The sequence below is a fragment of the Mustelus asterias genome, chromosome 1 (assembly GCF_964213995.1).
Source record: "Mustelus asterias chromosome 1, sMusAst1.hap1.1, whole genome shotgun sequence".
NCBI classification, from domain to species: Eukaryota; Metazoa; Chordata; class Chondrichthyes; order Carcharhiniformes; family Triakidae; genus Mustelus; species Mustelus asterias.
Genome location: NC_135801.1, coordinates 77,555,208 through 77,577,651, shown reverse-complemented (window position 1 = coordinate 77,577,651; position 22,444 = coordinate 77,555,208). Strand labels below are relative to the sequence as shown.

Sequence of the window (22,444 nt, the reverse complement as noted above, 5' to 3'; positions counted from 1 at the left end):
TTCCGATAATGGCATGGACTTTACTAGTGGTGATTTCCAGAACTTCATGCTCTCCAATGGTATCCCACATGTCTGGACTGCACCTTATCACCCATCATCAAATAGACTGGCAAAACAGGTGATTCAAACCTTTAAAAATGGCATGAAGAAACAACCGGCAGCATCCTTGGAGACTAAATTGGCATGGTTTTTGTTCGATTACAGGACCACACTGCACACAACAACAGAGGTTGCTCCAGCAGAGCTGTTAACGGGACAATGGCTTTGTACTAGATTGAACCTGCAATTCCCAAACTTAGCAGGGAAGGTGAAATCCCAACAGGAAAACCAAAAAAGCTATGATTTTGCAAGGGCAGAAAGAGCTTTTGCAAAGGATGATCTGGTCCATGTAAAGAACTTTGGGGATGGTCCCAGATGGGTCCCTGTGACCATTATGGAGAAAACAGGACCAGTATTTTACAAGGTCAAAGTTTGGGATAAAACTCTAAAGAAGCACTCAGAACCAGGAAGTCCTTGCCTGTATGGAGTAGAAACTGAAACTAAACAGGAGCCTGTAAAACACAATGACATCATGATCATCAAATCATGTGACCAGCTCTTAAAGCAATCATGCAACCACTTTAAATACAAAACACACCCCTACCTAGTCTGGCCTAAAATTTGATATTCGTCCACACCACCACATTCTCCTACCTGTCTGCTGTGGCTTTGGTGGAAGTGCCATGGAAACCCCAGAAAAATGATGTTAACACAGATTTAATGCTGTTTCTCTGGGGTTGCCATAAAGAGGCTAAGTCTGTTAGGCTTATATTCATTGGAGTTTATAAGAGTGAGAGGGAATCTCATACAAACTTATAAAGTTCTAACGGGGTTAGACAGGGTAGATCCAGAATTTCCCAATGATGGGGGAGTCAAGAACTAGGTGCCATAGTTTGAGAATAAGGGGCAAACCTTTTAGAACTGAGGTGAGGAGATATTTCTTCACCCAGGGGGTGGTGAATGTGTGGAATTCACTACCACAGAAAGTAGTTGAGGCCAAAATGTTTTCTGATTTCAAGTAGAAATTAGATATAGCTCTAGGGGCTAAAGGGATCAAGGGATATGGGGGGAATGGCCTACTCCTGCTTCCAGTTTCTACATAAATTCATCTGGAACAGGGGAAATGTTTTTCCACTGTATGTGTTATACTTACCATGTTCTGAGAATAGTGGAACAGTAATGTTATAGATTAGATCCTGACTTGGTGTGTCTCTGTCTACAAAGGACAACTGCATAGGCTGGATTACTGTAACCCGATCTTCAAGTGCCTAACAAAAAAAAAGTTATTTTAAAGTATTTCACAAAGTAAACAATTTACTATTTATTCTGTTCATCAAATATGACATTTTTTCCTACTTTTTCATTGCAATATCAAAAACTGAAAAACTGAATGCTTGCAGTTAAAAAGCTAATAGATTAAATATCAAAATACATTTGAATTATAGTTACAAAACTTAATCGACCAATTGCAGTGCCGGATTTAGGCATAAGCTAAACAAGCTACAGCTTAGGGCCTCACAATCTGCAGGAGCCTCACAAAATTTCAGAAGGTTTACAATGAAGACAACATTTAAGAGCGGATACCAGAAAAGAAAAAGAAAGCACCAGCTTGAAGAGCAACTCAAAAAATTACCAAAATTACCAAAATCTATGAGAGAGATCAAGTCAGCCAAATGATAAATATGTAATCAGTAAATGCATTCATTTGAAAATAATTTGTATTTTTCACTTTAAATACCTTGCTATTAAATAATTAAAAGGCATAATTATGTTTTCAATTTTTTTGTGGCGACCCAAGGTCCTGTTTTGATACGCACCTTTGTGAGACCTTTTGGTGTAACTTTTTAACAAGGGGCCTCCAAGCTTTATATAGCTTAGGGCCTCACCAAGTCTAAATCTGGCACTGACCAATTGTCAGACAATTATATCTTTATTTACAATAAGTCTAAATGCCATAAGGCCGGATTTGAAGTGGGGGAGTGTTAATTTAACAAGATATTGCTTACTGTGACTTGTAGAGGAGTAATAACTCCTGAACCTAGTTGTGGAACATCTTCATTTTTCTGTAAAATTCCAATTTGAAATATGTGGCTTTCAGCTCCAGTGAAAGGCCCGGCACCATTTGCAATCTGCAAGAAATAAGATCAAATGCATGGCAAAAATAGCTTCCTTAATAGTTTTATTAATTATTTGTTCCAAAGAACTGCAATTTGTTTCATAATAAACCAAAAGAAAACCAGTGTCTAATTGATTGGTTCTTTGTGTATTCTGTAAACCAAGTTGTAATCATAGTAGTAATGGTAAAATAAGTCATTATAATCTTCAACAGTGAGAACCTAAGCTCTCAATCCTTTAAGTGATTCCTTGATGTGTTTTACCCCATGTCTGAATCAATCGCTGGGAATTAAAATATCTTTTTAAAAATTATTGATCTCTAAGAGAATCATAACAGTATTCATTAACAAATTCATTGCACCTCCACACACAAGTTATCTTTTTGGTCTCTATTGGCTCAATGCTTTCCTTATTTTTAATCTTTCACTCTCTCTTTAAAACATGCGAGTTTTCCTTAATCTTAAATGCCAGCATTTTTTCATGCCCTCCCTGGGTTTTATTAACTTTCTCTTTAATTTTACTTCTGTATTTCTGGACTCTTCTAGAACTTCTAGATTTTCTGCTGTCGGCCCTTGGCATCTGACATCAGCTTTCATTTTTTGCCTTATTCTACTTCATGCTCTTTGACTTTCAGGGGGGTTGGGCTGGGGTGCGGATTGATTTCTGAGTCCAACACATTTCTTTGTGGGAAAATATTTATTCTGAACTCTCCTTAGTTCCTCCTTGAATGCATTCCACTGCTCTGACATTAATTTACCTTCAAGTAGCTGTTTCCAGTCCACTTTTGCAAAATCATATCTCAGCTTAGTAAAACTGGCCTTTCCCCAATTTAAAAATTGAATCTTGGTCGAGCTTTATCCTTTTCTGTAACTACTTTAAATCTAGCAGAATGATGAACATCATCAGTATAATGCTTCCCTACTCCTTCCACCTGCCCAATGGCTTTCAAGAAGCATGACACACCATTCAGGGCAAGGCAGCCCACTTGATTGACACCCCATTTAACATTTACTCCCTCTATACTATTTTGGTTTTATGTACCATCTGCACTGTAGCATCATGTCAAGGTTGTTTCAACAGCATCTTTCAAACTGTGATCTCTACTATCTGGAAGATTGAGGCATAAGGTGCATGAAAGCACCCCACCTACAAATTCCACTCTAAGTCACACCTCATCCTAACTTGGAAATACATTGACATTCTTTCGTTGTCACTGGGTCAACATCTTGAATCTCCCTCCGTAACCGTATCATGGATGTAACTACAGCACAGAACTGCAGTGGTTCAAGAAGGTAGCTCACGACCACCTTTTCAAGGGTAGTTATGAATGGGCAATAAATGCTGGCCTTGTCAGCGAAGACCACATCCCATTAACGCTTTAAAAAGCATAGATATTTTGCTGGAGCCAGTTTTTAATTCACTCAGTAATCTGCACATTAATCTGGAATATATTTTGAACTTGGGCCTGGAGGCCTGAGCGTAAACTCAAATTTTGGACTATTTGGACATTATAGCATAAAAAGTGTCACGCTCATTTGAACTGTCAAGAGATTGGAGTTTCAAGGGAATTGAATCTCTTGCCAATTAAATTTGGAAAAAAAACTGTCCGCAGTGTTAAAATATTCAATTCTTGCTATTTCACTTTACCTGTTGACATGAGTCTGAGGATCATCAATACAGAATTAATAACTGATGACTGATTTCTTTATTATTGATTATCACAGCTGGCTGCCTTTCAGTTCACAGTTTGACTGACTGCTCCAAGTGGCTAATTTTGATGAGGGGTTTCACCTTGAACATTAACATCTTTCTTGTTCAAATGCTGATCACCCTGCATTTCAAGATGTTTTCATTTTTCACTTGAGTTCTGTATAGATTTACAGGAGTTTCCAAGTGATTTTTTTCCATTGCGTTCAGTAGCATCCTAAAGCTCAGGGTTCATACAACTGGCAGCACCTCTACACTTAGCGGTTGCTTTTTTAAACTAGTTCTTCCTTACGGTCAGTATGTCTGGCAAGTTTAGTTTTGATAATGATGCTGACAAGTCAGAGGCCATTAGCATTAACTGCAATACAATAGTTTAAAAGCAACTAAAGATTCTTAATACCAAACCCCCAGTGTCAGTACCTGAAACTTGAATGAGTCCTCTGAAGATGTTACCCCTGAGTGTTGGTACCACACAATACCATTGTTAAGATCCTGCTGAGTAAATGACTTTGTCACAGTAGCTATTTTCCCATCAGGCAGCCTTTGCCACCCATCTGCTGGACCATCTGCTGGCATTGGGACCAAAAGGATCACATCACCTATTGAAAATTAAGGATCACAATAAATGCACCCCATTATTGAGTTAACATGAGACATATTTCATATAATTACTGCTGCTAGAAGAAAAAAACAAAATAAACTTTCTGCTGTTAGTCGATACAAAATTGAAATTGAATGAAACGTAAAACCCAATGATGCTTGGAATGATTTTCTAATCTTTATAAAAATGTAAATGTTGTTTCACTCCTCCACACCAGGAAATTAAATATGGCATTGGTAAAATCAGATTTTACCAATGGGCTCCAGGGTGGCCGACATCCAATGCATAATGACCAGCCTAGCCAAATCTTGTGATGGGAGTCTCTTGCACCAATTTAAATGAGCCAAGGGCAATGAAACTACTGCCAAGGAGCTTGTGCATAATTCTGCCTTGTAGTTACGCTGGTTCCCTGGTGCAATGGCAGCTGGCAAGGGCTGCTAATTGATTGAAATGCCATTCAGCCAGCTTTCTTCTAATTTTCTACTTGACACTAGGAATGGCTGTGGTGGCACTGGATGAGTCTTTATAAGAACTGCGGGCGCCAATGCAAACAATCAAAGGATGGCTTTTTTAATATTTAAAAATAATTGCAATTTTTTTTGGATGAATCATAAGACATTGCTGGCCAAACAACATTGTGCCACTCCCCAAGATCTGTGGTAGCCTCTTCCACCCTCATCTGCCAGACGGACTCCCCTATAAAGGCAACTATCCTACTGGGAGGCTTTAAGAATAAAAATTATTTATATGGCCCTGTCCACAGAAAATCTGCCGGTATCAGGTGGCAGAACTTCTCTCCTCCCAAAGAAGTCCTAAGAATTTATTGAGGTGGAAAACGCTGGCCTCTGGTCTTAAAGCACATTCATAAGAACATAAGAACATAAGAAATAGGAGCAGGAGTAGGCCATCTAGCCCCTTGAGCCTGCCCCGCCATTCAATAAGATCATGGCTGATCTGACGTGGATCAGTACCACTTACCCGCCTGATCCCCATAACCCTTAATTCCCTTACCGCTCAGGAATCCATCCATCCGCGCTTTAAACATATTCAGCGAGGTAGCCTCCACCACCTCAGTGGGCAGAGAATTCCAGAGATTCACCACCCTCTGGGAGAAGAAGTTCCTCCTCAACTCTGTCTTAAACCGACCCCCCTTTATTTTGAGGCTGTGTCCTCTAGTTTTAACTTCCTTACTAAGTGGAAAGAATCTCTCCGCCTCCACCCTATCCAGCCCCCGCATTATCTTATAAGTCTCCATAAGATCCCCCCTCATCCTTCTAAACTCCAACGAGTACAAACCCAATCTCCTCAGCCTCTCCTCATAATCCAAACCCCTCATCTCCGGTATCAACCTGGTGAACCTTCTCTGCACTCCCTCCAATGCCAATATATCCTTCCTCATATAAGGGGACCAATACTGCACACAGTATTCCAGCTGCGGCCTCACCAATGCCCTGTACAGGTGCATCAAGACATCCCTGCTTTTATATTCTATCCCCCTCGCAATATAGGCCAACATCCCATTTGCCTTCTTGATCACCTGTTGTACCTGCAGACTGGGCTTTTGCGTCTCATGCACAAGGACCCCCAGGTCCCTTTGCACGGTAGCATGTTTTAATTTGTTTCCATTGAGATAGTAATCCCATTTGTTATTATTTCCTCCAAAGTGTATAACCTCGCATTTATCAACGTTATACTCCATTTGCCATATCCTCGCCCACTCACTCAGCCTGTCCAAATCTCTCTGCAGATCTTCTCCGTCCTCCACACGATTCACTTTTCCACTTATCTTTGTGTCGTCTGCAAACTTCGTTACCCTACACTCCGTCCCCTCCTCCAGATCATCTATATAAATGGTAAACAGTTGCGGCCCGAGTACCGATCCCTGCGGCACGCCACTAGTTACCTTCCTCCAACCGGAAAAACACCCATTTATTCCGACTCTTTGCTTCCTGTCGGATAGCCAGTCCCCAATCCACTTTAACACACTACCCCCAACTCCGTGTGCCCTAATCTTCTTCAGCAGCCTTTTATGGGGCACCTTATCAAACGCCTTTTGGAAATCCAAAAACACCGCATCCACCGGTTCTCCTCCATCAACCGCCCTCGTCACATCTTCATAAAAATCCAACATGTTCGTCAAGCACGACTTTCCCCTCATGAATCCATGCTGCGTCTGATTGATCGAACCATTTCTATCCAGATGCCCTGCTATCTCCTCTTTAATAATGGATTCCAGCATTTTCCCTACTACAGACGTTAAGCTGACCGGCCTATAGTTACCCGCCTTTTGTCTCCTTCCTTTTTTAAACAGCGGCGTAACATTAGCCGTTTTCCAATCAACCGGCACTACCCCAGAATGCAACGAGTTTTGATAAATAATCACTAACGCATCCACTATTACCTCTGACATTTCTTTCAATACCCTGGGATGCATTCCATCTGGACCCGGGGACTTGTCCACCTTCAGTCCCATTAGTCTACCCAGCACTGCCTCTCTGGTAACATTAATTGTATTAAGTATTTCTCCTGCTGCCAACCCTCTATCGTTAATATTTGGCAAACTATTTGTGTCCTCCACCGTGAAGACCGACACAAAAAACTTATTTAAAGACTCAGCCATATCCTCATTTCCCACTATTAACTCCCCCCTCTCGTCCTCCAAGGGTCCAACATTCACTCTAGCCACTCTATTCCTTTTTATATATTTATAAAAACTTTTACTATCATTTTTTATATTAATTGCTAGCCTAGCTTCATAGTCTATCCTTCCTTTCTTTATCGCTTTCTTAGTCTCTCTTTGTTGTTTCTTAAATTTTTCCCAATCACTTGTTTCTCCACTATTTTTGGCCACTCTGTACGCAGCTGTTTTTATTTTAATACTCTCCTTTATTTCCTTCGTTATCCACGGCTGGTTCTCCCTTTTCTTACAATCCTTGTTTTTTGCTGGAATATATTTTTGCTGAGAACTGAAAAGGATCTCCTTAAAAATCCTCCACTGTTCCTCAGCTATCCTACCTGCCAGCCTGCTCTCCCAGTCTACCTTAGCCAATTCATCCCTCATCCTATCATATTTCCCTCTGTTCAAACAGAGGACACTGGTTTGAGACCAAACTTTCTCCTCTTCCATCTGAATCAGAAATTCGACCATATTGTGGTCACTAGACCCAAGAGGGTCCTTCACAATAAGATCCTTAATTCTACCTACCTCGTTACACAATACCAGATCCAAAATAGCTCGTTCCCTCGTCGGTTCCGTAACATGCTGTTCAAGGAAACTATCCCGACAGCATTCTAAGAACTCTTCCTCCATTCCACCCTTACCGACTTGAGTCTGCCAGTCAATGGGCATGTTGAAGTCCCCCATGATTATTGCCGTTCCGTTTTTACACGCATCCCTTATCTGCTTGTTTACAGCCCTCCCTACCTCAACATTATTATTTGGGGGCCTATATACCACACCTACTAGTGTCTTTCTCCCTCTACTATTCCTCATCTCTACCCATAATGATTCCACGTTTTGTTCCTCAGAGCCTATGTCATCCCTCAGTACTACCCTGATATTATCTCTTATTAATAGCGCGACCCCACCACCTTTTCCTTCCTGTCTATTCTTCCTAAACACCTGATACCCCTGGATATTCATCTCCCAGTCCTGGTCACCTTTCAGCCACGTTTCTGTAATGGCCACTAGATCGTACCCACTTGTGCTGATTTGCACCATCAACTCATTCACCTTGTTCCGAATGCTTCGTGCATTCAGGCAAAGTGTCCTTATTCCAGCTTTTATCTGGACCCGCTTTGATGAGTTGCGAACACCGTCTCCCTCTACTCCCTTATCTAAATTACCGCCTTCATTCACTTGCACCCTCTCCTCTACCATTAATTTTGTAATTCCCCTTACCCCTGCATCCTCCCCCCCATCAATTAGTTCCTTGATCCTAGTCAACTCTTCTAGCTCCCCTCCCCCCAACCTATCTAGTTTAAATTCTCCCCAGTAGCCTTAGCCAACCTACCGGCCAGGATATTGGTCCCCGTGTGATTCAAGTTCCACCCGTTTTTTGTATACAGATCACCCCTGCCCCTAAAGAGGTCCCAATGGTCCAGGAACCTGAATCCCTGCCCCCTGCACCAGTCCCTCAGCCACACATTCATCCTCCACCTCACTCCATTCCTGCCCTCACCTTCCCGTGGCACAGGCAGTAATCCTGAGATTACTACCTTTGCTTTCCTCTTTCTCAGCTGTCTCCCTAATTCCCTGTACTCCCTTTTCATGACCCCTTCTCCCTTCCTACCCACATCAGCGGTACCAATATGTACCGCTACCTCAGGCTCCTCTCCCTCCCACCTCAGGATTTCCGGGACGCGACTAGCGACATCCTGGATCCCGGCCCCAGGGAGGCAGACCACCATGCGAGAATCCCGCCTACCTCCGCAGAAACGCCTGTCTGTCCCCTTCACCATCGAGTCCCCGATTAATACCGCCTTCCTCCTCTTTTCCTTAGCCCTCTGAGTTACAGGGCTGGACTCCACTGCGGAGACACGGCCACTGCTGCTTCCCCCAGGCGGGCTGTCCCCCCCCAGCAGTACTCAAGCAGGAGTACTTGTTGTGCAGGGGCAAATCCACCGGGGTGCTCTCAACCACCCTAGCCTTACCCTTCCTGGCCGTCACCCACTTGACCTCTTCCCGTGGCCCTGGTGTGACCACCTGATGATAGCTCTTGTCTATCACCTCCTCATTCTCCCTCATCAGCCTAAGATCCTCGAGTTGTAGTTCCAGCTCCCTAACACGGTCTCTCAGGAACCGCAGCTCGACACACCCCTCACAGATGTGGATGTCCGGGAGGCCAGATGCCTCCAGGACCTCCCACATCCTACACTGGGAACAACACATTGGTTTCACACTCATACTGGACACTTTATGTCAAGTAAGACAGTGAAAAGTTAATAAGAGTGTAAGGAAACAAAAACTCACCCCTGCTCGTCCAAGCCCTGTGAGCCAAAGCCCTGACAGCTCACTCAACTTCCCACTCACTCTGCTGCCCGCTGTATACTTTGGTGCACTTTTAAACCCTCCAAAAACTTCCCCTGGCCACTCCTGGCCTGACTTCCGGTTTTGAAAAAAACCTCCGATTTTAAACCCAAAATTAACTGAAAAAATAAATAATTAATTACAGTCAGCAAACCCACTCTCTTACCCTCAGCCTGCTCCTGGGAACAATGAAGCTGAACCTCCAAGGTAAGCCCTTTTTAAACCCTCCAAAAACTTCCCCTGGCCACTCCTGGCCTGACTTCCGGTTTTGAAAAAAACCTCCGATTTTAAACCCAAAATTAACTGAAAAAATAAATAATTAATTACAGTCAGCAAACCCACTCTCTTACCCTCAGCCTGCTCCTGGGAACAAATTCGACTGGAGATTGGGGCAAATCAGAGTTGACAGCGATTCCTAAGTGACTGAATCAAGCCTTTAGAAGTAAGTGGTAGTAGGAAGTGGAGAAATTGAACTAAATGGCTCAATGAGTACTTGTGAAAAATAATACTGAAGAGGTGGAGGTCCTGCAGCTGGAGGGTGCCCATATTTGAAGCTGAAAACTAACCTCCAGCAAAAGTATAGGAACTGGTTGAATGGATGGAGGCAACTCAGGCAATGCAGTTTATCCATGCACCTGACTGAAAATGAGAACGATGGTTCATTTCCTGTGATGCCCATCAAGAAAGGTACAAGTCTAAGGCTGGAAACTTCCCACACTCTGGAAGGTACCATTTCAAACACGGCACACCCACTATTCTTGTACACACCCGTTGATCTTGTGCATGCAGTTGTCCATTGTATGAAAGTTAGATTTTTGTTGCAAATGGAGGTAAGGAGCACAGAATAGGTATGTGGACCTCAAATTGAGGTAGTAGGTGCAGCCTATGCTTGTGTACAAAAATAGTGGGTGTGCCATGTTTGAAATGGTACCTTCCAAAGTGTGGGAAGGTTCCAGCATTGGACTTGTACCTTTCTTGATGGGCATCACAGGAGATGAGCCATCTTTCTCATTTTCAGACAGGTGCATGGATAAACTGCATTGCCTTAGTTGCCTCCATCCATTTAACCAGTTCCTGTACTTGCTGGAGGTTAGTCTTCAGCTGCAAATATGGGCATTGAGTTAAATTGAGCTCTGTTGCAACTGAGAGAAAGACAGCAGGAGTGGGAAGGTTTCATGCAAACTAAGAATAGGCCACAAAGAGGAACAAGGAGGCTGGTGTGATATCAAAACCTATTGTTTTCTTTTCAGAGCTGTTCTTTGGACTGGTACTTGATAGTTACATAGTTGTGCAGGTTTGTACAGAACGAGATCTGGGGGGCTCTACATTAGATCATAGGCACACATTCACTTATTGGGAAAGGTAAGTGAAGAGTACAGGATAATGGAAAGTCAAAGATGAGAATCATCTACCGGAAAAGAGCAAAGTTCAGTGGGAGGGTGAAGAAGTGTTTCACTAAAATGATATCAGATATAAAGCTTTAAAGTTTTATATACGAGGAAACAAACAGTTTAAGAGTTCCAACATGGGCTGTTCAAATTATGAGGGGAATTTAGAAAAATTATTTCTACTATGAGTGATTCAGTAACTAGGATGAATATATCTAAGTTTATCTTCAAAAGAACAAAGGAAAGGTTGGAAGCTTTTTAGATTATGTAGCGTGTTGTTGTGGTAAGGCATATCCAACCAGAAACAGTGATGGAAGAAGAATCCGTTGCACCTTTTAAAAGGGAAGTTGATAAATATTTGAATTAACAATGCTACCTTATGGAAAAATGGCAGAGATGTGGGGAAACAATGAGCCTGTAGATTCCTCCATAACATCAACCAGCTGGAGTGAACCCAGTCAAATCATTTACAGTTTTGTCAGAATGGAAGAATCAGGCTGCATTATCCAATATAAAAGAGTATCGGAATTCAAAGAGATATTTGGTGACATGTTCAGAAGATAAATCATTAACTACCAAATTTAGGGGATTCTTTTGCATTTATCAGATTGAAGATAATCTCAGAGTCACTGGCATCTTTGTCTGCTGCCTGCAGCAATCGGTTGGTAATCTGGAGTAATCCACCCTCAGGGACCCATCCTTCTAAGTTGTTCAGGATCTGTGGCCCTTTGTCAATATTCTGAAAAGAAAATGAAAAAAATTAAAAACATATCTAACAATCTGGATTAAGTGGCATAGTGGATTAGCAGTGTCCATGTACTTTTAGGACCCAGGTTTGATGGGTGAAATAAAACGCCTGGCTACTTCTCAGTTGCAAGACCCTTATGTGAGATGAGCTTGAATGACCTCAAACCAAGTGCCAATGAGTGCACCACAAAAGTTTAAAATCTAGAAGGCCATTCACCCCATCAAGTCTGAGCTAAAGCATTCCAATTCTGTTCCACTGTCTTGTTCTCTCCTCACAACCCTGCAACTTCCTTGTCACTTATTATCTCTGTCTCAACTATTCGGCTGTGCCATAACATCGCATACCCACTGAGTACAGACATTCCTTCCAACCTTTCTCCATAACTCACTGACAATTGTAAATTTTTCAATGCTCACCACTGGCTTTTCAGCCAGAGGAAATTCTGCAGCACATGATGTAGCAAAATTGATAATCTCACTTCATGTAGCTACTTACGAAAATGGAAAATTTCACACTGATGCAGTAGGAATGCTCCTCGGAAGTTGGTATTACAGTGGTTGAAAAGAACAAGAGGGAGCTTTTCTCTATGATGATTGTGCACCTCATATTTTCATGCGATATCCAGGGGTCCTGCTAAATTACATTGTATTTCTTTCTCTGATACACGATAGGAGAATGAGTAAAACACCAGATCTGTCTTTCCTCTGACTTTTATGTCGAGGAGTCTTGTTAAGGCCTTTTGATGTCAGTTTTTATAGCAAGTTTAAAGACTTGCATTTCAGGTTTTATCTTTAGCATCAAAAGTCAAAAGAAAATTGGGGAAAAAATGAGTGCCCAAGGAAGGGTAAATTTGCATTTCGTCACTGTACTATATTGTGCTGTTAAATGATTTACAGTGCTGTTTAGTTATCTAACACTTTGTAGCACAGCACAATACACATTTAAGCTAAAGGACAACTAAAAAACTATTCACAAAGTACTTAAGACTTGCTGACAAAAGAAACATGCTGTTGAAGCTTTTTATCTTGTGCTCATCTGGACAGATGCAGAATACCAAATTTCAAAGGGAACAACAATTTATAATCCATGAGAAAAGGGTTTTCATTGGTTGGCAAGTCAGCTCTGATTAATCAAGGTGTAGGTTTTTTGTGTAAACAGATAGTATAATTCTTCACACACATGGAATTGTTCACCAGATCCTGCCAAATAGCAGAATCAAATCCGCTTTTTGTATTTTGCTCACCATCCACCAATCAATTTAAAATAATCAGTTGGGCTCATAATGTAGCTCATTTATGCTTGCTTGAAACTACTTAAGATTCATATGCAGGGACCTGTCTTTTGCGATGAAAAAGGAATAAGTCCAGATATTGCACCTTTTTTGAATTAAACAATTGCTCCCTGGTGCATTTGCCAAAGCAATTCCTTGACCAGCCAGAGCCAATTTGTCAACCAATCACCAAGCAATATAAATTATTGTTCCCTTTGAAGTTTGACATTGTTGCGTCTGACCTGATGACTGTAAGACAATAAACTTTGACAACATGTCTCTTTCTTCGGCAATACTCAAGTTCTGTATTACCAAGCAATTTTTTATTTACACGATCTACAGATTAACATTTATGACCCCAAACAGCAGTTCCCAAACATAAAGAATCCTAACATAGCGTATGTTTATGTGACAATAAAATGCTGTGAAACTTTAGGGGTAAAATCTATAGACTATAATATTTGTGAGTAGATTATGGGCAGAATTTTCCAGGCCCAACAATGGCGGACATTGTTGCATGCAGGATGAGAAAACTTGGTGAGCTGTAATGGCACTTCCTCCAGTGCTTCAATATCCTATTGGAGCACAGAGACAGTAATGCAGTTTTCCTGACTTTATCCACATTTTATACATCTTTACCAACATTGCAAAAGAATCCCAACGTCTTTCACATAGCCTGATTATGATGAAGAGAGATTATATGATATCACAGTTGTTACCACTTTTTTTTAAAGTATCAAATGTTTCAAGCCAGGTGTAATTATATGAAATGAATATTAAAAACAAAATTATGAAACACTGGTTTTAAAACAAAATTTACATTACATCCACAATACTTCCACAAGGTGGCAGTGCTTATGCAGTCATCTACAGGTCGACAGGAATTAAAATACAACATGTTAAGGAACTTTATTTATTCTATACTGTTAGAGTTGACACACGCTAAGGTTGTGTTATGGGACAGGAATTTGAAATGTTAGCATTGATAGATATTAGCACATTTATTTTCTCATCTCCTCCTTGGCTCTGCGAGTAGAAATCAGGGGTGGAATTTTCCCAACTTTTCGGCACTCAGTCACTTTTTTGGAGAGTGGTTAGTTTTGTGCTGGGGGGAAGGGAGGGGGGGGGTACGCCAGTAAGCCGGCTGCATAGCACTCAGGTACCATTTCACATTGGCATCCTAATCTCTCAGTGCACCCCCACAGACATCCGACGGCATCCCACCCTCACCCTGCCTAAATCGGCAGCATGCTTCCCCCAACCCCTACCCCCACCGCCACTGATAAGGGTTGCCCACATCAGGGCAGCATGGCCCCCGACATGTGGAAGGAGTGAGAAATCCAGACAGGGTTGGTAGTCCCTCTTGAATATCCTTGGAGGAATGAGAGTGCACAAGGATCCTACACAAATCCATTCACCTTAAAGCCTGCAGACTTTCCCATATCAAAGTGCCATAGTCTTTGATTGATCATGCATTGAGAGAGCAGGAAATGGTCATAAAAGGAAGTGACACAAAATAAGTCTGGGAATATCTGCTCCTGCCTCATTAACTTAGTTTCACCAAGCCACTGTAGATAGAGGCTAGGTTCTCTATGGCTCCTGCTCTGTCCAAGACTGCAAGAAACTACAAAAGGTCGCGAATGTAGCCCAATCCATCATGCAAACCAGTTTCCCATCCATTGACTCTGTCTACACTTCCCGCTGCCTCAGCAAAGCAGCCAGCATAATTAAGGACCTACGCACCCCAGACATACACTCTTCCACCTTCTTCCGTCGGAAGAAAGATACAAATGTCTGAGGTCACGTACCAACTGACTCAAGAACAGCTTCTTCCCTGCTGCCATCAGACTTTTGAATGGACCTACCTCACTTAAGTTGATCTCTCTCTACATCCTAGCTATGAATGTAACACTACATTCTGCACTCTCTCGTTTCCTTCTCTATGAACAGTATGCTTTGTCTGTATAGCACGCAAGAAACAATACTTTTCACTGTATGTTAATACCTGTGACAATAATAAATCAAATCAAATCAAATCAAATCCCAAGTAAATGTCAGAAATCCTGGTATAATAACAAAAGGAGTAGAGACACTGAGCTGAATTTTCCAAGCCCCACAAAGGTAGCTTGCAGTCAGGGAAGGAGACGGGAAGGAATAGGGCCAGGAAAATAGTGGAGAGCTGGATAAGGACACATTCCAGCCAGAGGGGAACTTTCCCGGGTGGGTTGGGAGGAGAATCAGCAGCCCATTCCACCAAGGTGGGCAGACAATTAAGATGTTTAAGGTCCCATTTTGAAGCTATTGTGCCCAGCAGTGGAATCTCCCTATCCTCCATTCCCCCACTCCAACCCCTCAACCAGCACAATATCATGCAGAGGCCACTGGTTCACTTGATGCCACCTCACCACAACAGGCCAGAGGGAAGAGACAGAGACTCCATGCCCCAAAAATGGGGCTTGTGAACAGGAAAGGCCACACCCATGGCACCACGTAGGGTCACTCCTCCACCCATCTGGAGGGGTGCCCCTACCTTCTGAGTAGCTTTACTGCTTCACGCCTTATAATATTTTAATATCAATCCATGAGTTGGGCATTTCCCAACCTCTCTCAGTGGAGCTGCCGAAGTTCCAGAACTACTGGCTCACGCACTGTCTTTAATAGGAAGGCAAGCACGAGGAAGGCAAGTGTGGGTTCGGGACCCCCATTTGGTATTGACATTGGCATCCTGAAAGTCTCCCTCACTTGGCCTTTGTGTTAAAATTATATGAGCATATGAAACAGGCTCATGGCACAGAGGATTACCCTGGGAAATGAATGCGCAGACCTGCTGTAGCTGCTATTTTCCTTCTGTGAGCTAGCTAATTGTTAATGTGGAACATTAAAATTAGGAGACGGATTTTCTTGTCGGCAACCCAATACAGTACGAGGGCTGCCATCGTGTCTCCTCAACAAGGAACAGAATAAGGAGGATGTCGATGAAAGGGAATCATATTTCAGGCCTGGTGTCAAACTATTATAAACGGACCAGCATTCAAGGGAAAAATATACAGACAGCAAAAATTATAATGGCCACGGTTCTACACATTGACTCTAAAAGCTTCACTACTGCTTTGAATTTAGGATCAGCCAGAATGTAGCTCGACACTATCACTGGGGCAATAGGTGTCAATTTCTGCCATATATCATCATATATCAAGTTCAGTAGCAGCATGCAATGCGCTAAGTGGACAGCAGACCCAAATTTACCAGCCATTTGTCATTCCTTAAATAAAAGGCACTATTCATTGCACTTATGTCATTCATGCACCTGCCAAAAGCGACGTTCTTTTAATTGGCAGATACAGTTGCTGCTCTCTCAACATTCAAATGGAATGCAACATCTGACGAAGGATTTACTTTAAGACAAGCCTAGAGGGAATCCAAGGTCCCCCTGCTGTTCAAGCCACAAAACATGGGAAATACTGATTGGCCAACCCAAATGTAGCTGGTTCCACCACTGTAGGAACCCAAAACTCCACAGGAGGATAGCTGGTGTTTGTCACAAGCTGAGCAGTATTGCCAATGAAAGTGGTATGTGCACATTGTAGCAAATTAGGGCCGCGATTGTCTGGCCTCGCCACACCTGGCGCAGATTGCACCAATCCCGGAAAATTGAACGCAGGCCTAAAAACAGTTTTGCACCCTGCGCCAAAGATTGCGATCGTCCTAGTCCCTTTCCACTGGCACAAACCAAATCTCGCCCAGAAAGGGCACAAGGAGGATGAGCATATTTAAATATGCTTAGCCCATTTGGCAATAGATTCTCCCAGCTCCCGGGATCATCCGACCTTGGGCGTGGCGGGAACCCGATGCGAATCACTACTGGTCTCCACTAGCACCATTGTGCAAGGGGCATTGCCGAGGAAATGGGGCCTGAGTGGGCAGGGCATGACAGGAGGGCACGCAACTGTGGGGCATGAAGGAGGCCTATGATGGGAGGCTTTGATGGGTGAGCTATGAAAGGGGGGGGGGGGGGGGGGGGGGGGGGGGGGGGGGGGGGGAGCAGAGACCATGGGATTGTTACAAAGTCTTTGAACCAGTCTGTCAAAATTTCCCATTATTATTATGCCATCTACTGTGATCCTCAATGTATTTTCATCGTTAGCAGAAGCACTTCTGAAAAGCACTTCAACTAACTCTTGTGTGATGAGGTATTGCCTGTGATAGCGTTGATGCTTTATCCTGCACAATAATAACCTGTAGACTACAGAAATCCAAGCTTCATAACTGGGTGACAACATCCACAAATCTATCCAGACCAGCTTGTCTCATCTTCTGCAGCAAAGCAAGTGATTTCACTCACCAGCTTATACCCATGAAGAATCCTCCAATTTATCAGCCTTCAAGTCATCACGCAGGAGTTATAAAATAGGTCAGCTGTAGCAGACCTATGTTGTACCTCCCCACAGGAGGTACTTTCTCTCTTTACCCATTCCCTCAGTCCTTTCTTCATCCATCACTAGTGAGTCATTTGTATTGCTTCATCAAATTCACTGCTAAAATCTTAATAAATTATTATTCCTCACTGTGCTATGCTATGATTCGGCAGCATCAGTTTTCTCCTGCTGCCCTGGCAGCTTTTCTATTTAAAAACAAAAAAAAGAGAGGATGAGCATTTATTTGCCTATTGCTGTTACACCGTTAGATTATTTACTTTGGTGCCGTTTTTTAAAAAAGTATGCCATTATGAAAGACTTTGGGGCATTTCTTTAAATCAGCACAGAAGAATGCCATTCAGCCCATTTTAACTCTGCTCGTTCTTTGAAAAAGTAATCCCACTTAGTTCCACATGCCTGTTTTTTGGCCAAAGTCCTGTGAGTTCCTCATCCTCAAAAACCCATACAATTCCCTTTTAAAATTATTTATAGAATCTGCTTTCACCACCTCCTCAGGTAGAACATTCCCGATCCCAATATGTCTCAGCAAAAAAAAACTCTCTAATATTGTCTCTGGATCTTTTGTCAATCTATGCCCTTCAATTATCGACCCACTCACCAAAGGGAATATGTTTTCTCTATCCCGTCTAGCAAAATCCATCATCACCTTGAAAACCTCTGCTAGGCCACATCTTATGCTTCTGCGTTCCAAGGAGAATAATCCTAACTTTTTCCAACCTTTTCAAATTTCTCCTTTAAGGCCTGCAATACTCAAGCATGATCTCTCTACCAAGTTAAAGGTGCATTGCAAACCGAAGTTGTTGTTTTAATGCTCACTCAGTGGATTAATACAAATCAAAGATTATACATTCTTTTAAAAATCGAGTCGCATTGTTTTTGAACTTTTGTTTGGAATGCAAATGTTCGTCACTTTAGAGGACAGTTTGTTAACATTAAAATATATATCTGGAAAAGAAAGGGACACCTGAACAAACATCAATGCTTTAAATTAAGAGATTAAAGTAAAGGTGGCAAACAAGAGGAGCTTGTCTTTTTCAGAAGAATCCAGTAACGTTAAGACACTGAAGGAAATTGATTTTATTCAAACTCCAATTTGCAACAAAGTCAATGGTCTGAAGCAACAGCAGCATGCGTTCATGTTGCAATGGGTTTTTGCAGTAGTTTTCTGTTGTTCAGCACTGATTAATGAACATTCAGGCTATAAAAGAAGGCAATCAGATCTGAGTCATTAGAAGAAACAGTTTTTAATCCATGCAATTACCAGGTGGGTCTTTAGCTTGTTCACTTTGCTGAACAATTTTAAGCTAAAGTAGAGGTAGAACAGCCACAGTGGTATGTGCTATCTATCTGAAACTTTATTAAAATCAAAGCTTCTGTAGAAAACAATTGGGGCATTACAAAGAAAGTTTGTTTTACTTGACAAAATGAATTAAATAGCCATGTTTGTCACTTTGAACCATGTGCGCACTAAACTTCAATGCAAATTGGTCTGAAACATTTCAACACAATTCAGGATGTCACATAGTAGGCTACCACTATTTATCCAATTTAACTATTTCAAATCAGATTGAGAACTGTAAAACTGTGCAAGAACCTCCAAGTTAGTTAACAGAAACTGCTCGTCAGTAACAGTTAACTGTCAATCAGCCTGAAAGCAATAGTCTGAATAGGAGTTAATTATCGTAATAGGAAGCTGAGTTAGCAGTTGTGACTTGAAAATGAATCACAATCTCTATACAAGTAAACAGTATTTGGTTCTGCCTGAGGTAGTTATTAAAGAGTGCTTTATGAACAGAGTGTTAAAGTTGGGAATTTGATACAAGTGGTAATTGGGGGAAAAAGTGCAGTTTTTTATCATCTCTTTAGAAGCTGTTGACTTTTTCTTTTGTCCCTTAAGCTAGAAAACAGTAACTTGCTATTATTTTACTAAATTAATTACTTATTTGGTTTATCAAATTTAAGTTATCAAACTAAAATAATCAAAACAATTGATAGGTAAAGAAGATGAGATAGATATGAAGAGCAGTGGATAACTGCTGGACATGCAGGAAGCAGAAGAGCAGCCTGAGGAAACCCACACAGACATGGGGAGAACGTGCAAACTTTACACAGACAGTGACCCAAGGCCAGAATCGAACCTGGGTCCCTGGCACTGTGAGGCAGCACTGCTAACCACTGTGCTACCGTGCCGCCTGTCAGCAGTAAGTGCATAAATGTGGCTCTTAGCAGGCCCCCAATTTTCGATGCCAGGTCACTTGATCACGCACTGACACCACAAGCAAACACACCATTGCTGTGCTTCCTGCAAGGCGAGCACCACATCCCCCACTCTTACCACTCCTCCACCCACCAATCCTAGTGGGATAAGCTTCTGAAGTGGGCTTAAGCTGCTCATGTAAGAGCCTCAATTAGTGGGGGAGTACTTTCAGATACAACTGGACAGAATTTACCAGAAACCTAAATGAACCAGCCAAGTTCTCTATATATTCAGAACATTGGTCACAGAAGATGACTACATATCACAGATACAACTGACCGCTTCATTCATACCAATTCAGTTCAATTTCCCAATATCTGCAAATGACAACCTGTAAACGGATTCTAGAACTATGCAGACTGAGCTATGAGGACATGTTGCTTTATAACTACTTTCATAATTATGAAGGATGGAGAGAATCTGGATCACGGGGCGGCACGGTAGCACAGTGGTTAGCACTGCTGCTTCACAGCTCCAGGGTCCCGGGTTCGATTCCCGGCTCGGGTCACTGTCTGTGTGGAGTTTGCACATTCTCCTCGTGTCTGCGTGGGTTTCCTCCGGGGTGCTCCGGTTTCCTCCCACAGTCCAAAGATGTGCGGGTTAGGTTGATTGGCCAGGTTAAAAATTGCCCCTTAGAGTCCTGAGATGCGTAGGTTAGAGGGATTAGTGGGTAAATATATGGGGGTAGCACCTGGGTGGGATTGTGGTCGGTGCAGACTCGATGGGCCGAATGGCCTCCTTCTGCACTGTAGGGTTTCTATGATTTCTATCATGGTTAGTTTGTCGACAGTCTGTTAAATTAGGAATGGGGGTCACATTTTAAATTAAAGGCAACTAAAGAGAATGACAAATTGAGGCAAGTTTTGTTCAAAAAAGAGTGATGGACCAGAATCCCAATAACAGAGAGGACAAGCAAGTGTAATTGGCTTCCCACAAGTCAGTAGGATTCAGGGTTATTAAATTTAGAAGCACATCATGGGAAGTTTGGAAAAGTAGGCTAGGTGGAACAATGGTCTGCTCGAAATATGTTAGTTACGATGCAAGCGTAAATTGGAAAAATATGGTGTTAACCTGATAATCAACATATGTTGTCCAATCAGATTTTGCAAACAGAGAGACTTGAGAGATTATTTGCATCTTGGAAAGTTACTTGCATATGAATTGCAGCCTGGAGCATATCTTTAATGGACTGTAACTTGTTTTATTGCATTGAATTCAATGCCAGCACATATACACTGAAATCATGCTGTTCATCTCTAGTGTGCCGTATTGTTATTTGTTTTTAGGTTAATTCATGACATGCCCTCGGTAATTGTGTCAAAATGGGGGTGTTGACTCCCACAGAGTTTATTTGAGCAATCAGCTCTTTACAGCTTCATTTGTTTTCCAATAACAAGCCAAGTGATGCCTTAAATAGCTCATGATGTATTACAATAACAACTTGCATTTGTATTGTGCCTTTAGCATTCTTAGGGGGTTGTACAGTGAGAGGAGATCATAGAGATGAGGGAGGAGTAGGTAAGGGAGGGATTTGAAAACAAAAATGAGAATTTTAAAACTGAGGCATTGCCTAACCAGGAGCCAACTTGGTCAGCAAGCAGAGGGGTGATGGACGGATGGGGCATGGAACAAAGTGAAGATTTGGGCAGCAGAGCCTTGGACCCCCAAGTAAACTTGGCCTTAAGTTTATGAAGGGATAGAATGTGGGAGGTCAACCAGGAGTGCATTGGAATAGTCAAGACTGGAGGTAACAAAGGTATGGATGAGGCTTTCAGCAGAAAATACATTGGGGCAGAGGCAGATTTAGGATGGACAAAGATGGAAATAGTTGGACCTGACATGAACATGTAGTGGAAAATTCTTCTCAGGGTCAAATGTGACACCAAGGTTGTGGATACTGTGTCTCAGCCTCAGACAGTTGCCAGAGAGTAAGAAAGAGCTTGGGACTAGGGAATGGAGTTTGTGGCTGGGTTTTGAGACAATGGCTGGAATTTTACCACCCTGCCCACCACAGGAATCAGAGTGGGTGAGGAGTGGACCTTGGGAAGGTCTGTTGACCTCGGATGGGATTTTACGGCTTCAGGACAGCAAGGCTGTAAAATCTTGCCAAATGGCTTTGGTTGTCCCAATAATTATTTGGAGAAATTTCTGCTCATCCAGTACTGGATGTCAGACAGGATTGAAAATTGCAGCTGAGGGATTGAGACAGGTGGTGGCAAAGTAGAGCCGAGTGTTCTCAGCATTTAGGTGAAAAACAAACACTGTGTTATCAGCTGATGTTGCCAGTAGGATGTATATAGTTGAGAAATAGAAGAAGACTAAGGAAAGGTCTTTTGTTGGGGACACCAGAGGAAAAGTGCTGAGGAGAACCACTGCAGTTGATTCTCTGGTTACAACTAGACAGATAAGAATCAAACCAGGCAAGTGCAGTCTCAACAAATTGGATGTCGGTGCAGAGGCAGTGATGGAGAGTTAAATGGTTGACTGTCAAAGACTGCAGACAGGTCAAGAAAGATGAGAGTCACACAGGATGTCATTTGTGATTTTGATAAGATCTGTTTCGGTACTTGCAGGGGGTATGAAGGGAAATATAGAAAGCCTAAAGAAAAATCTGAGTTAAGAGCAAGGGTGGGGGAGCCTTAGAAAATCTTGGCCAGATATACTGGGAAGAAGGCAACAGAGACAACTGAACAAATAGTCTTAACCTTAATGACAAAGAAATCCAGGAGTTCAATGCACTTGTGTGAAGAGACGAGGAGAGGAGTTTATAAAGATGGTTTGTAATAGAGAACAAAACTCCAGGGTTATCTCTACATTTCTAGGAAGACCTGGAAAAGAGAATTGCTTTAGCAGA

General features: G+C 42.2%; 1 protein-coding gene across 1 annotated transcript in view; it reads right to left on the bottom strand.

Annotated features, from left to right (window-relative positions):
* The window catches only part of fras1 (Fraser extracellular matrix complex subunit 1), a 469,072-nt gene that overhangs the window by 146,259 nt on the left and 300,369 nt on the right, over positions 1–22,444 (bottom strand). The window contains exons 30-33 of the mRNA XM_078235603.1: positions 11,456–11,618; positions 4,282–4,460; positions 2,046–2,168; positions 1,193–1,307 (exon numbers count right to left, since the gene is read on the bottom strand). Of these exons, the coding sequence (XP_078091729.1) occupies positions 1,193–1,307; positions 2,046–2,168; positions 4,282–4,460; positions 11,456–11,618 (580 nt within the window). The remainder of the gene's footprint in view (positions 1–1,192; positions 1,308–2,045; positions 2,169–4,281; positions 4,461–11,455; positions 11,619–22,444) is intronic.